Source organism: Erythrolamprus reginae, chromosome Z (genome assembly GCF_031021105.1).
Source record: "Erythrolamprus reginae isolate rEryReg1 chromosome Z, rEryReg1.hap1, whole genome shotgun sequence".
Lineage (NCBI taxonomy): Eukaryota > Metazoa > Chordata > Lepidosauria > Squamata > Dipsadidae > Erythrolamprus > Erythrolamprus reginae.
Genome location: NC_091963.1, coordinates 7,703,784 through 7,718,429, shown reverse-complemented (window position 1 = coordinate 7,718,429; position 14,646 = coordinate 7,703,784). Strand labels below are relative to the sequence as shown.

General features: G+C 40.8%; 1 protein-coding gene across 2 annotated transcripts in view; it reads right to left on the bottom strand.

Annotated features, from left to right (window-relative positions):
• The window catches only part of LOC139154386 (sodium channel protein type 5 subunit alpha-like), a 408,716-nt gene that overhangs the window by 356,251 nt on the left and 37,819 nt on the right, over positions 1–14,646 (bottom strand). For both annotated transcript variants that reach the window (XM_070728917.1, XM_070728916.1), the window contains exons 3-4: positions 13,830–13,919; positions 5,385–5,513 (exon numbers count right to left, since the gene is read on the bottom strand). In XM_070728917.1, coding sequence (XP_070585018.1) covers positions 5,385–5,513; positions 13,830–13,919 — 219 coding nt within the window. The remainder of the gene's footprint in view (positions 1–5,384; positions 5,514–13,829; positions 13,920–14,646) is intronic.

Here is a 14,646-nt window from a genome sequence, read left to right as displayed (position 1 = left end):
AGATAGCCCAGAGGAGCTGGCAGACAGCCCAGGGGACTTGGCAGGCAGTCCATCAGATAGCCTCTCTTCTCTGGATTCAAATGCTGAACAGATAATCAATATGTGTAGCCGTAGAGCAATGCAACGTAGGGTTCAATTAAGGGATTATCAACGGTGATTATGGTGTCACCTGTGTTTGGGTGTGGTCCCCATAATGAGGGCTACAATTACAAAAGGGAATGGAGGCAGAGGCAAACCGTGGACATTTATCTGTGTGGTTTGGGTGGCGTTGCTGTTCCCTGCTTTGAGATCTTTGCTCTGTGCGTTTGGTATTCAACCCAGCATTGTCAGGCAAGTGGGCGTTGGGAAACCTGTGAATCACTGCTTCTATCGTGCCTCGTGAATTCAGAGAACTCCTGGAACATTCCTGCTACGTGAACTTTGTATTTGGTTGCCTTTTCGCTCCACATGCACTTTGTATCTATCTGAACGTTCGCCTAGAACTGTGTTTTACTCCTGAAGAATAAGGACATTTTGTTTAGTGTTTCCTTTTGTGTTCAATACAATTTTGCTGTTTATCACTGCCCATATGTGTGTGACCTTCTTCCTGGACCCTAAATTACCTCCTGAGGCAGGCAGAACAATGTGGGGGCCAAAATCTTTAAAAATAAAAACCTACGTCTATAGCAATTCTGGCTAACCAATTTTAATGTGGATATCCCAAAATGAGAAACCGCGGAGGACAACTGGAGAAATAATTGCAAATAAGCGGCAAAGGATAATGTCCTATGATAATGTGGCAGGATCCAATGTGAGTCAGTCACCAAGACTAGAAAATTATCCTTCCAAACTTTTGGAAACGGGCTGGGCCCGTGTATCTCTCTCTGGAACGTGTACTATAGGAAGTACAGGTTGTCCTCAACTTACAACATTTGGTTTAGTGACTGTTTCAAGTTACATCAGCATTGAAAAAAAGTGACTTATAACCATTTTTCACACTTATGACCATTGTAGCATTCTCACGGTCACATGATTTGCATTTAGATGCTTGACAACTCATTCACATTTTATTTATTTATTTATTTATTTATTTATTTATTTATTTACTTACTTACTTACTTACTTACTTACTTATTTATTTATTTATTTATTTATTTATTTATTTATTTATTTATTTATTTATTTATTTATTTATTTATTTATCAAATTTGTATGCCGCCCCTCTCCGCAGACTCGGGGCGGCTAACAACAGTAACAAAACAATATAAACAAATCTAATATTTAAGTTAATTTAAAAAGAAACCCCAATTTAAGAAAACCAATCATACATACAGAGGGTGGACAATGTCCAGGGGTCATGTGATTCCCCTTTTGCAATTTTCAGACGAGCAAAGTCAATGGGAAAACCAGATTCACTTAACAATTGAATTGATTTGTTTAACAAACATGGCCAAAAAGGGGAGGAGGGGCAAAACTCACTTAACAAATTTTTCACTGAACAACATCAATTTTGGGGTCACTTGTGATCTACCTGTATTTATACGGTGCCTGGTTGTGTGTGGCTTTTAGTTGGTTCATTCACTTAGTTCAGTTTAGTTTACTTCAGTTCAGTCAGTTAGGAAATACAGTGATCCCTCGAGTTTCGCGATCTCGATCTTCGCGAAACGCTATATTGCGATTTTTAAAAAAATATTAATTAAAAAAAAACCACTTCCGCGTTTGGCTTCGGGAGTCAGCTGGGAAGCGGCGCGGCTGTTTTAAAAGGTCGCAGCCGGCCTGGGGGGCTTCCCAGCACCCCCCCGAACCCCCAACCTGGGTCTTCCCGGCCGCCCACGCAAAGGGGAAACCCCGGCTCCTCGCTGATGCCCGCCGCTCGCCCGCCCGCCAGCAAGAGGGGGAAGACCCAGGGAAGGTTCCTTCGGCCGCCCAGCAGCTGATCTGTTCGGTAGCGCAGCAGCAGCAAGGAGCCGAATCGGGGTTTCCCCTTTGCGTGGGCGGCGGGGAACGCAAACTCCACCATCTACGCATGCGCGGCCATAGAAAAAAAGGGCGCGCATGCGCAGATGGTGTTTTTACTTCCGCAACCCTACATTGCGAAAAATCGATTATCGCGAGGGGTCTTGGAACGGAACCCTCGCGATAATAGAGGGATCACTGTAATTTATTTAGTTAGTGATTCCTCACAAGCTTCTTGTTACAGTCAAACACAAGAACAATCAAGAAGAATCAGAATTTTATAATGTATGGCAAAAGGTATATATTTGGTGGGAAATAAAGAAAAAAGGGATAATTTTGTTGTTATTCTATTTTAAATATATTTGAACTAGTGGTTTAATTGCATTAGAGGGTGAATATGTACAATACAAATGTAGATTCCTTTTTTTTCTTATCTTATTTTCTTTTCTTTATTTTAGTTTGATTTAAAGCATAATTTAAGAATTTCTATATATGTTTTTATAAATTTTTAGATGTGGTTTTTTTTTTATTCTTTACTTATTATGTTATACACACCTTACAGATGACGTTGAAAAATGATAAGTTTTTTCTTTTTTCTTTTCTTTTTAATGTACTTGTTAATGACTTCTCTCCTGAGTGGAGCGACTGTAGCTCCACTGTATGTTTTATGTTATGTGTGTCATGTTTGTTTATGCAAATTAATAAAAAATATTTAAAAACAAATAAACAAACACAAGAACCTTTATCATCCTCACGGTGGTCTTGCCAAAGTTATGGCTGGCTACCTTTTGCAGTTCAACTCTAGCCCCACTCAATGAGGTGTCGTGTCTGGCAAAGAGGAATAACATTGACATGACAAGGCAAAGTGCAGCATAGAAGAAGGACTGAAGGTTTGATAAAGCTTTGGAGGTGGACGATGGGACATCTGGCTGAATTAGTTGTTTTGCTTTGATGCACATCCAGATCACCACAAGTTCCACAGGAAAAAATTGTAGGACCCACAAAATTTGTACAGTGATACCTTGTCTTACAAACCCCTCGTCATACAAACTTTTCAAGATACAAACCCGGGGTTTAAGATTTTTTTGCCTCTTCTTCCAAACTATTTTCACCTTACAAACCCAAGCCGCCGCCACTGGGATGCCCCGCCTCCGGGCTTCTGTTGCCAGCCGAAGCGCCCATTTTTGCACTGCTGGGATTCCTCTGAGGCTCCCCTCCATGGGAAACACCACCTCCGGACTTCCATGCTTTTGCGATGCTGCAGGGGAATCCCAGCAGCGCAAAAACGGGCACTTCGCTGGCAACGGAAGTCTGGAGGTGGGGTTTCCCGTGGAGGGGAGCCTCAGGGGAATCCCAGCAGCACAAAAACGGGCGCTTCGGCTGGCAAAAGGGGTGAATTTTGGGCTTGCACGCATTAATCGCTTTTCCATTGATTCCTATGGGAAACATTGTTTCGTCTTACAAACCTTTCACCTTACAAAACTTGTCCCGGAACCAATTAAGTTCGTAAGACGAGGTATCACTGTACTCACTGAAATTTCTGACCTCGCCTCCCACTCCTGCAAATTTTATTTAAAAACCAATCACTTTGGCTTAAAGAAGTTATTTTTCCTAATATGGATTTTATTTTTAATCGTTTTATAAATTGGGTTTTCTTTTTTAGAACATCGCAATATTTGTACACAGATCCATATTTAATCCCTTTCATTGAAATAATATTCTCGATAGCCCTATGTGTAAAGGTTCGGTTGATTCTCATTGAGTTGCAGTGGATTTGGTGTTCAGGTTTTAAAACATCCTCCCACTTAAAGTATAATTGCATTTACCTATGGGTCTAAACTGTGATTTCTTTAATTGTGTTTTACTGAATTAACCACAGTTTGCTTGCTTCACATCACAAATAAGCCAAAACCAGCAAGCAATGTGATGAATTAGTTTAAAATGGCAACCCAGGCCATTGGAGGCATAAACTGGTAGTGGGTTCCAAATCCCATTGCTACCAATTTGCCTGTACCTACTGCGCATACACACAGTGCTTCTGCACATGTGCAGAAACATCCTGGTGGGTGGGCGGAGCCTCCTATCACCGCTGTTACTGGTTCACAGAACCAGGCACAACTGGGAGCTGGCAATAAAATTGTTTCCTGTTCAATTTTATAGGTCTAGAGATGGGAGAGATAAGGATTTAGCAACGAAGGTTCTTCCAGTGTAATCCCGAAAACGGTACGCTGAGAGGTATCTAAAAAGTTGAATAGTGGCAACTGGACAAAGCATCATCAGTCACAATAAAATAATAATAATTAGGTAGAGAGTCATTAGGATGCTCCAACTCTTGCTACACCAACTTCAAGGTCTCTCCCCAAAATGTATTGCAATATATCAATGAAGACTCAATCACCGAGAGAGGTTTTTATGGCACAAATTGATCGTAGCGTTTTAAACAGAGGGACGTTGGCGGTAATCCTCTCCTTTTAAAACTACATTTCCCTATACCCGTGATGGCGAACGTATGGTACGCGTGCCAGAGCTGGCGCATGGAGCCCTATCTGAGGGCACATGAAGCATTGCCCTATGTCAGCTCCAATGTGCATGTGTGCGCTGGCCAGCTGATTTTCAGCCTTGCAGAGTGGGGAGGCTGTTTTTGTCCCCCCCCCATTCAGGAAAACCTCCAGAGCCTGCGGAAGGCGAAAAATGACTCAATGGGCCTCTCGGAAGTCCAGAGGCTTCTGTGAGGTTTGCACACATGCGCAGGAGGGGAGTGTGGGGAGGTTTGTACAAACATGTGCAGGGGGAGGGCATTGCATTAGGGATGTGGGTTCACATGTGCACGCTATTGTGTGCGTGAACACGCTTTTGGCACCCAAGCAAAGAAAGGTTCGCCATCACTGCCCTATACACTTGTTTCAGAATGGACACAGAATCTAAGCAGGTTGGAAATTGCTAAGAAATCTATTTAAAGAATCTGGTCTAGACTTTAGAAGGAGAATCATCTGAAATCTGACACTCTGTCAAAGTGTTAGAGGAGAGACGCCAATAGCTAAGTCAGCCTTTAACATGTGCCAAATGTTAGATGCCTTATTCCTATTGTTCCTAGCAAAAGCTCCTTGGAATATGTGTCCCTTAATTATGAATTTCCTTTGTAGAAAGTTATACCCCTTTTACTTAGTTCAATAAGTTGCCAGGAACATCTAATTCACCATTCCCAAGCATGTGCTTGCCAGATGAGTTGGGATGACCAATTCCCCTACACTGACTGGGGATTATGGGAGATGTTGTTCTGGAGGGAAGAGGAATCTTAAGAAGTTAATTCACTTCCTTGTCCCAAAAACTATCAATACACAAAATTAACTCTTTAGAAAGGCAGCCCATATTATCATATCAATAAACATCAGCAATGCTCAGTCCAGGGAGACGAAGGGGAATAAAAATAAAAATAAAAAGTTACTTACGCCATGATAATAACAGAAAAATCCAGCCAATTCCAGGGGTCTCGAAGGAAGGTGAATTCGGTCAGACAAAATCCTCTGGCCAGTATTTTTATCAATGACTCAAATGTGTAAATGGCAGTAAAAGTTTGCCTGCAAAGAGTTTAAAATCCAAGAAAAAGAAGTGAGAATATTAGCAAAAGGCAGGATAGGAAAAGGAGGGGGAAAAAAGCATAAATATGATTGATCCTTTAATATCTAGTGCGCTGCCTAACCTAATAGCCAGAACAACAGAATAAAAGAGTTGGAGGACAGGTGGACTAACATTTCTTCATGGCAGCTCGTCAAATATTGGAACGCTGCCATGGATTCACCTCCTGACTCTGCCGAAAACTATGTTTGAAATTGTCACTATAATTGCTCTCTCCATATACAAATAGACACGATAACATGGAAATTTTTAAGAAGAGGCTGGCTGTTCATTTGTTCAGAATGGTAGAGCAGAGTAGGAGATATACGTATGTATTTAACATATTTTTGCTGATAATGAAAAGAGTGTGTGTGTGTGTGTGTGTGTGTGTTTGTGTTTGTGTGCGTAACATATTTTTGCTGATAATACCCTTTTGGGGATTTGAACCTGGGGAGTCTGACTGTAAGGCAGTAGCTTTAACCTCTAGACCAGTGTTTCCCAACCTTGGCAACTTGAAGATATTTGGACTTCAACTCCCAGAATTCCCCAGCCAGCGAATGCAGATATCTTCAAGTTGCCAAGGTTGGGAAACACTGATCTTAAAGCACCATAGTCCCCTTTTATGAACTTGACTAGACTATAAAGATATTTGGACTTCAACTCCCAGAATTCTCCAGCCAGCGAATGCTTGCTGGGGAATTCTGGGAGTTGAAGTCCAGATATCTTCAAGTTGCCAAAGTTGGGAAACACTGCTCTAGACCACAGGCTCTCCTCTCAGCTTGTACCAGGGAAGAATTATATGTTTTTTTCCCATCAAATCACCCTGTTTACCCAAATATGGGAGGGAACATACTGCTTCCTTTTTGCCTCTCCGATCTCCAGGGGCCATATCCAAGGCAATTAATCATATATAAAGCTACTTTATTTTTTAAAAAATATACAAAAAGCTTTATTATTATAAAGCTACTTTATTAAAAAAAAAGCTATTGCTTTACAGGTTCAAATCCCAGTAAGGGTAGGGCCAGCTGATGAGAGCAAAATAGCTTGAAATAGATCTATACTCGTCTCCCTTACTTTTCATTATCAGAAAAAATATATTACACATACAGAATATAGTTTGTCGGCTATGAAATTTAACTGCCTTGGATATGGCCCTTAGAGATGGCCAAGAGGCAAAAAGGAAGCAGTATACTCCCTCTCATATTTGGGTATACCAGAGTGATTCAACAGGGGGGGGGGAAACATACATACATACCATATTTTTCGGAATATAAGACGCACTTTTTTCCTCCCTATAAGAGGCTGGAAATTCAGGTGCATCTTTTTCTGAAGCTTTTTCCTCCCAACCCTAACTAGGTGCTAAGGGTCTTCCCAGCTCTTGCAGGTTCTTTCATTGTTACTCTCTGCAAAGAATGTATTCCAAGCCCTAAGTCTTTGCAGGGTTCTTTTCATTGCTCTAACTTGCTCCATTTCCAGCCCTAAACAGGTGATAACAATGTTCCCAGCTCTTACCGCTTGCAAGATCTTTCATCGTTACTCTTTCTGAAGAATGTTTTCCAAGCCCTAAGTCTTTGCAGGTTTTTTTTGTTTCATTGCTCTAACTTGCTCCAAATGTTTCTTTCCAGCCCTAACCAGGTGCTAACAATGTTCCCAGCTCTTACTGGCTTGCAAGCTCTTTCATTGTTACTCTCTCCAAATAAGGTTTTTTTAAAGCCCTAACCAGGGGATAAAATGATGTGCTGAAATTGACCAGACTAAGTATGCTAGTAGTCAAATGAATACCTGGTAAGCAGATTCTTTTCCTTATTTTTCTCCCCCAAAACTAAGGTGTGTCTTATACTCTGAAAAATACGGTACATAAATACATACCATACATACATACATACATACATACATACATACATACATACATACATTGGTTGCCGATCAATTTCCGGTCACAATTCAAAGTGTTGGTTATGACCTTTAGAGCCCTTCATGGCATTGGACCAGAATATCTCCGAGACCGCCTCCTGCCGCATGAATCCCAGCGACCGATTAGGTCCCACAGAGTTGGCCTTCTCCGGGTCCCGTCAACTAAACAATGTTGGTTGGCGGGCCCCAGGGGAAGAGCCTTCTCTGTGGCGGCCCCAACTCTCTGGAACCAGCTCCCCCCAGAGATTAGAACTGCCCCTACCCTCCTCGCCTTTCGCAAACTCCTTAAAACCCACCTTTGTAGTCAGGCATGGGGGAACTGAAATATCTCCCCTGAGCCTATACAATTTATGTATGGTATGCTTGTATGTATGTCTGTTTAATAATGGGGTTTTTAAAATATCTTAAATTGTAAATTAATAGATTTGTTATAAACTGTTTTTATTGTGTTGTGAGCCGCCCCGAGTGTACGGAGAGGGGCGACATACAAATCTAATAAACATAAACATAAACATAAACATAAACATAAACATACATACATACATACATACATACATACATACATACATACACACATAATATTTATGAAAATGCTACGATGTTCCCCACAATATTTCCATCTCCCTTCATCCTTCGATTCATCCTACAACCGGCCAGCTGCTCTGGAACTACAGTTCCCAATATCCTTTGTCACTTGCCAGGTTGTTAGGAGTTGTAATTCAATAATGCCTGCAGGCGCTCGTGCTACAAAATTCTTTTAATTTAATTGAAGCCGAGATTGACCAATTTCTTTCAACGGACATGGTTATAATTCCATTATAAACCAGCTAGAAGTGCTGAAAACCTTTTGTTAATTTATTTTTGCGCTGTTGCACAATCGTTGTGATTTTTTTACTGGCAAAGCTAATGCCGCTGTGTAATTGAGATTTGGCTTGCTGTTCCACTGGTGGTGATTGACTCTAGTTGCTTAACTGAAACAGAAGCGAACTGACTACTAACTGAAATTCAGAGGCTCCTGGTTTGCCACTTGAACACTACCACACAAACATTTGCAGAAAGCTGACCCACTTTTCAGTATGGGCAATTTGGCAATTCATTAAAGTCAGCTGTAGGCTAGGTTGCATTGATTCATGCTTTAGTATGAATCTTCCCTATATTGTGCCTTCAGGATATTCTGGACTTCGACACCCATTTACCCGGGCAAGGTCAGTTTAGATAGCATAGCAGCATGTTGTCCATACATCATAGAGACCAAGTTGAAGAAGATTGCCATAGTTTGGAATAAAGTTGAAAATGTGATTTTGCAGGACAGCAACTTTCTCTTCCCTATCACCACTCTTCATCCTTCTGGCCCAACAGTATGTGACTATCAATCATAGCTCACTTTCTGTCGTCTTCCGCGTCCTGCAGGTTACTTGCTTGTAAGAAAATTCGAAATTTGGACATGTACGATGTCCAGGATTCTGTGTCCTGATTGAAAAAGGGAGGTGGTGGAGCCATGACCAAGCTCACGGTTGCTTAGCGGGAGTTCGGCCTCCTCGTCGCCACTGTTAAATCACTGCACCGGAGACTTCTGTTCGTTTTCAAGCATTATTTATTCAGAGGGATAACAATCAAGCGTTCTTCTCAATAGCAACTCCCAACAAGGGCAACGGCTAATCCGTTGCCCTATTTATACCCTTTCTTAAGCGCGGGCTTTTTTATTAACAACCGTTTGTTTTTGGCGGCAAGCTAAACTTAGCCGCGTCTTAGCCAATCAGCGATTTTCTGTATTTCTTTAAACGAACACAACAATAATTAACTTAGTATTTGATTGTCTCCACTGTGCATTCTTTTGACCATCACTTTCAAGTTGTTGTTGTTGTTGTTGTTCAGCTGCTAAATTTTATCTGATTCTTTGTGACTGCATGAATCCATAGCATGTCAGCCCTTCCTCTCCTCCACTGTATCCTGGAGTCCACCCAAATTCATGTCCATTGCACTGATGACACTATCTGACCACCAACTCATCCTCCGCCATCTCCTTCTCCTTTCTTTCCCAACCTGCGGATCTTCTCCAATGAGTCCTTTCTTCTCATTCAGTGGCCAAACTATTTGAGTTTCAGTTTCAAGATCTTTCCTTCCAAAGGACAGTCAGGGTTGATTTCCTTTAGGACTGACTGATTGGATCTCCTTGCAATCCAAGGGGTTCTCAAGAGTCTTCTCCAACATCATCATTTTCACTTTCACTTTCACTTTCACTTTCATTATATGTAAACAATAGACATCACAATCTCTGGAAGGTTTATTTATTTTTTATTATACTAAGCTTTCGACAGTCCCTGCTGACATTGTCAGCATGTAAAATGCCCATTGAAGAGATGCTTGCTTTTATGTAATGTCAATCCATTTAGTCATTGCACGCATAATAGGCCCACATCCTTTCCTCCCTCTTGTAATTGGGGATTTTACACTCTGACGATGTCAGCAGGGGCTGACAAAAGCTTAGTATAATAATAATTAAAAAATTAACATTCTGGAGAATCTGATGCGTATCATGTCTTAATCTATAACTATACCTGAAAGTTGCATTTTTGGGACAATTCATTATACATATACCGTATTTGATACAGGAGGACAACCTGTGGCTTAGAGGTTAAAGCTACTGTCTTATAGCCAGGTTGCCCAGGTTCAAATCCCAGTAAGGGTTTGGCTAGCTGATGAGTGCTAAATAGCTTGAAATAGATCTACACTAGTCTCCCTTCATTTTCATTATCAGCAAAAATATGTTACATACATACACACACACACACACACACACATATACATATGTGTACACACACACGCGCGCACACACACACACACACCACAAGAAATGCCCCTTCTATCTTGAATTTACATAACTGGAAGAGTCCACTACTCCTTTCACTCTATATCTTCTAAACAAGCTTTCTCCAAAATATTTCCTCCAGCTACACCTTGACTTCAAGTCCCAGAATTTGGCATAATAAATCAGGATGTAGAATTCTGAGAGTTGCAATCCAGCAACACCTCCGAGGGACATAGGAATATAAATAAATAATATGTGCCTGGGTATGCACAGGAAGTCCTCAACTTATGACCACAATTAGGCCCAAAACAGTTGTTAAGTGAGTTTTGCCTCATTATGTGACTTTTCCTTCCACAATTCTTAGAAGAATCTGTGCAGTTGTTAAGTCAGTAACACAGTTGTTAAGTGAACCTGACTTCCCCATCAGAAAGCCATCCCCATCACATAAGTCCTGGGTGATGCAACTGTCACAAACATATTTATTGTTTGTTTGTTTGTTTGTTTGTTTGTTTGTTTTTGTTTGTTTGTTTGTTTGTTTGTTCGTTCATTCGTTCGTTCATTTATTTTTGGGATTTGTATGCCGCCCCTCTCCGTAGACTCGGGGCGGCTAACAACAGTGGTAAAAACAACATGCGACAATCCATTACTAAAACAGCTAAAAACCCTTATTTTAAAACCAATCATACATACAAACATACCATACAAAAATTGTAGAGGCCTAGGGGGAAAGAATATCTCAGTTCCCCCATGCCTGACAACAGAGGTGGGTTTTAAGAAGCTTAAGAAAGGCAAGAAGGGTGGGGGCTATTCTAATCTCTGGGGGGAGTTTGTTCCAGAGGGCCGGGGCCGCCACAGAGAAGGCTCTTCCCCTGGGTCCCGCCAAATGACATTGTTTAGTTGACGGGACCCCGGAGAAGGCCAACTCTGTGGGACCTAATTGGTTGCTGGGATTCGTGCGGCAGAAGGTGGTCCCGGAGATATGCTAAACATCTAAATTTTGATCCCCTGACCACAGGGATATTACACAGTGTGAAAAGCTGCCTTAAGTGACATTTTTCACTGCCATTGTAAGTGTGAACAGTCGCTAAATGAATGGCTGTTTAGCCCGGGGGAAACACAGTAAGAGGCAGCTTTTAAAAACAGACTTCAATCGCATGCAAGTAAATCCGGCTACTGTTCCAAAAGGGAAGGGAAACATGCCCCGTTTTGGAGGATTTTCACCGCGCCTGGGAGTTGGGGCTGCCTCTAAGATCCTGCCTGGGAGAAGGGCATTTTGTCCTTTTTCCTTCTGGCGCCCATAGTGAGGAGCAGATGGCTGTGTTTATCATCCATCAGTCAAAAATAAAAAGTGTGTTCTGGTTGGTGCAATGAGCCACACTAATTGTTTAATGCACTGCACTTAGATTAAGCCTTTGCATCTGGTATCCATTTCAGTAAGAACTTGCAGAAGTGCAGGGTTGGCGCCCCGAACCTTCACACAAAAGGTAAGTTTCAGAAGTATTTATATATATTACAAATCCAGATTGTTTAGTTCTGTCATTCCAGCATCACCTATGGATGCATAGATAGTCAGAGCTGAGCCTTATCCAATTCTGCAAAAAAAAAAGGTATTTCTAATGTCTGGCAGGGTGAGGTGTCTCTAACCCCAGCAGCAACTACAAGTAGTCCTCAATTTGCAAGAATTCACCTTTTGAGTCCTCCCCTGACTTTATCCCTCTGATGGAACCGTCTTCTGCTTCATGTGCCCCAGCGATCGGTTAGGTCCCACAGAGTCAGCCTTCTCCAGGTCTCGTTGGCCAGACAGTGTCATCTGGCGGGGCTAAGGGGAAGAGCCTTCTCTGTGGTGACCCCAGCCTTCTGGAACTCCCTCCGGAGATACGTACCACCCCCTCTCTCCTGGTCTTTTGTAAAGCTCTGAAGACCCACCTCTACGGGCGGGAATGGGGGCCGTGAGAGACGAGATGGTCTCCAGCCGATGTTGTGAATGATTGAATTGAATGAATGGGAATGAATGCCTATGGAGGTTTTTATGATTTTATAAATAATTATTTTTTAATAATAATTATATTTCTTTGTATATATTGTATATATTCATTATGTTGTACGCCCCCCTGAATCGCTTAGAGAAGGGCGGCATAGAAATCTAATAGATAGATAGATAGATAGATAGATAGATAGATAGATAGATAGATAGAGAGAGAGAGAGAGAGAGAGACAGAGACAGACAGACAGACAGACAGACAGAAAAAAGATGGAGAGAGAGAGAGAGACAGATAGACAGACAGACAGACAGACATAGAAAAAAAGATGGATAGATAAATGGATAGATAGATAGATAGATAGATAGATAGATAGATAGATAGATAGATAGATAGATAGATAGATAGATAGATAGATAGATAAGCAACCAAAATTTTCATGGCTAAGCAAAGTAGCTTTGCCAATATGGTAAATGAACCATTGAAGTTGTTAAGGGAATCATGTGGTTATTAGATGACTCTGGCTTCTCCCATGGACTTTGTTCGTTGGAAGTTGGCTGGGAAGGTTACAAATGGCGATCACATGACCCTGGTTCACTGCAATCGTCATAGATACATGCTGCAATGGTCATATGTGTGAAAATTGGTCATAAGTCACATTTTCAGTGCTGTGTAACTCTGAAGAATCACAAAATGAGTGGTTGTAAGTTGAGGACTATCTGTAGTACATTATCTGTAGTATGCACTTTCCAATTTCAGTTAAAGGTAAGTGTCTATTTATTTATTCATTCATTCATTCATTCATTCATTCATTCATTCATTCATTTATTAGTTTTGTATGCCGCCCCTCTCCGCAGACTCAGAGTGGCTAACAACAGTAAAAAGACAATATAAACAAATCTAATAGTAATTTTAAAAACCCCAATTTAAGGAACCAATCATACATACAGACATACCATGCATAAATTTTATAAGCCTGGGGGGGGGAGAGGGAATATCTCAATTCCCCCATGCCTGACAACAGAGGTGGGTTTTAAGAAGCTTACGAAAGGCAAGGAGGGCGGAGGCAATTCTGATCTCTGGGGGGAGTTGGTTCTAGAGGGTCGGGGCCGCCACAGAGAAGGCTCTTCTCCTGGGTCCCGCCAAATGACATTGTTTAGTCGACGGGACCTGGAGAAAGTCAACTCTGTGGGACCTAACTGGTTGCTGGGATTCGTGCGGCAGTGTGTTGTTAGCCTTTAGATAACAGACCTTCTCTGGGAAAAATCCACCTCTCTAAAAGCTTATATAATTTATCTGAATCAATTGTGTTCTGTCGATACACGCAAGATTCACATTGACAAAACACAATTTAATCATATACATTTAATAGATACTAATTCCATTTCAGTTTTCAATAAATTTTGAATTTAAGATTTAGCATCCCAACTATTCATCCACCCTAGAGAACATAAATAAAGTGTTCACAGGAATCTGGACGGTCCTCACCTGCCCACTTCCCAACTTAAATTATATGGAGCAGGATTCTAATATAATGCAAATTCAAAGAGAAAATAAAGTTTTGAAAAGATACTTACTCCACGTATTTATTCCACGGAGGCAGTTCGGACCACGCCATGAATACACAGTTGGTTAAAATAGTGCACATAATAAACATACTGAATAATGTGGAGGCATGAGTTAAGGAAATAACTTTGAAGGAGTTTTGAATTTTAAAACATATTTAAAAATGAGCTCTTCACACTTTCACTGTTGTGGCATTGCAATATTTTTCCTGTTTCACAGCTTTTATGCATCTTTCCACAAATAAAATGCAATGGTTGTATTTGCTACAGACATATGTACAGATACACAAAGTTATACAGATATAACTTTGGTTGAAATTTACAGGAAAACACTTGGGAAGAGAATAATTCTTGAAACAAAGTCAGTAATCAAATATTGAAAATATTATCTAATCAGTGATTGAATATTCTTCAATGGATTTTTATACATATAAGCTTTTCTCAAATGAAACCATTTCTTTCAGGAGAAAAATATCTCTAGTTATATCATTAAGACCCCTGCTCTCTCTGGTGAATTCAAATGTATATTTATTTTATTTTATTAAATTGCTGCTGACCTTCTGCCCTAAGAATCCTTCAGATTTGGCCATTATGGCTGTAATTGGTTCAGCAATATCTGGAAGGTTTGGCAGATAGATTACTCAAGTGAAACTTGACACCTAGTAATTAAATGGACAAAACCAAGTACTGTACGTAGTTTTCTTAACAAGAATACAGGAGTAACTTTAATACTGCCTTTTTCAGATTATTATTTTTTTTAATTTCCCAAACTATCAGTGGAGACATTTTTTATAATCTATCATTCAAGTTCTAAGCAGTCTACTCCAAT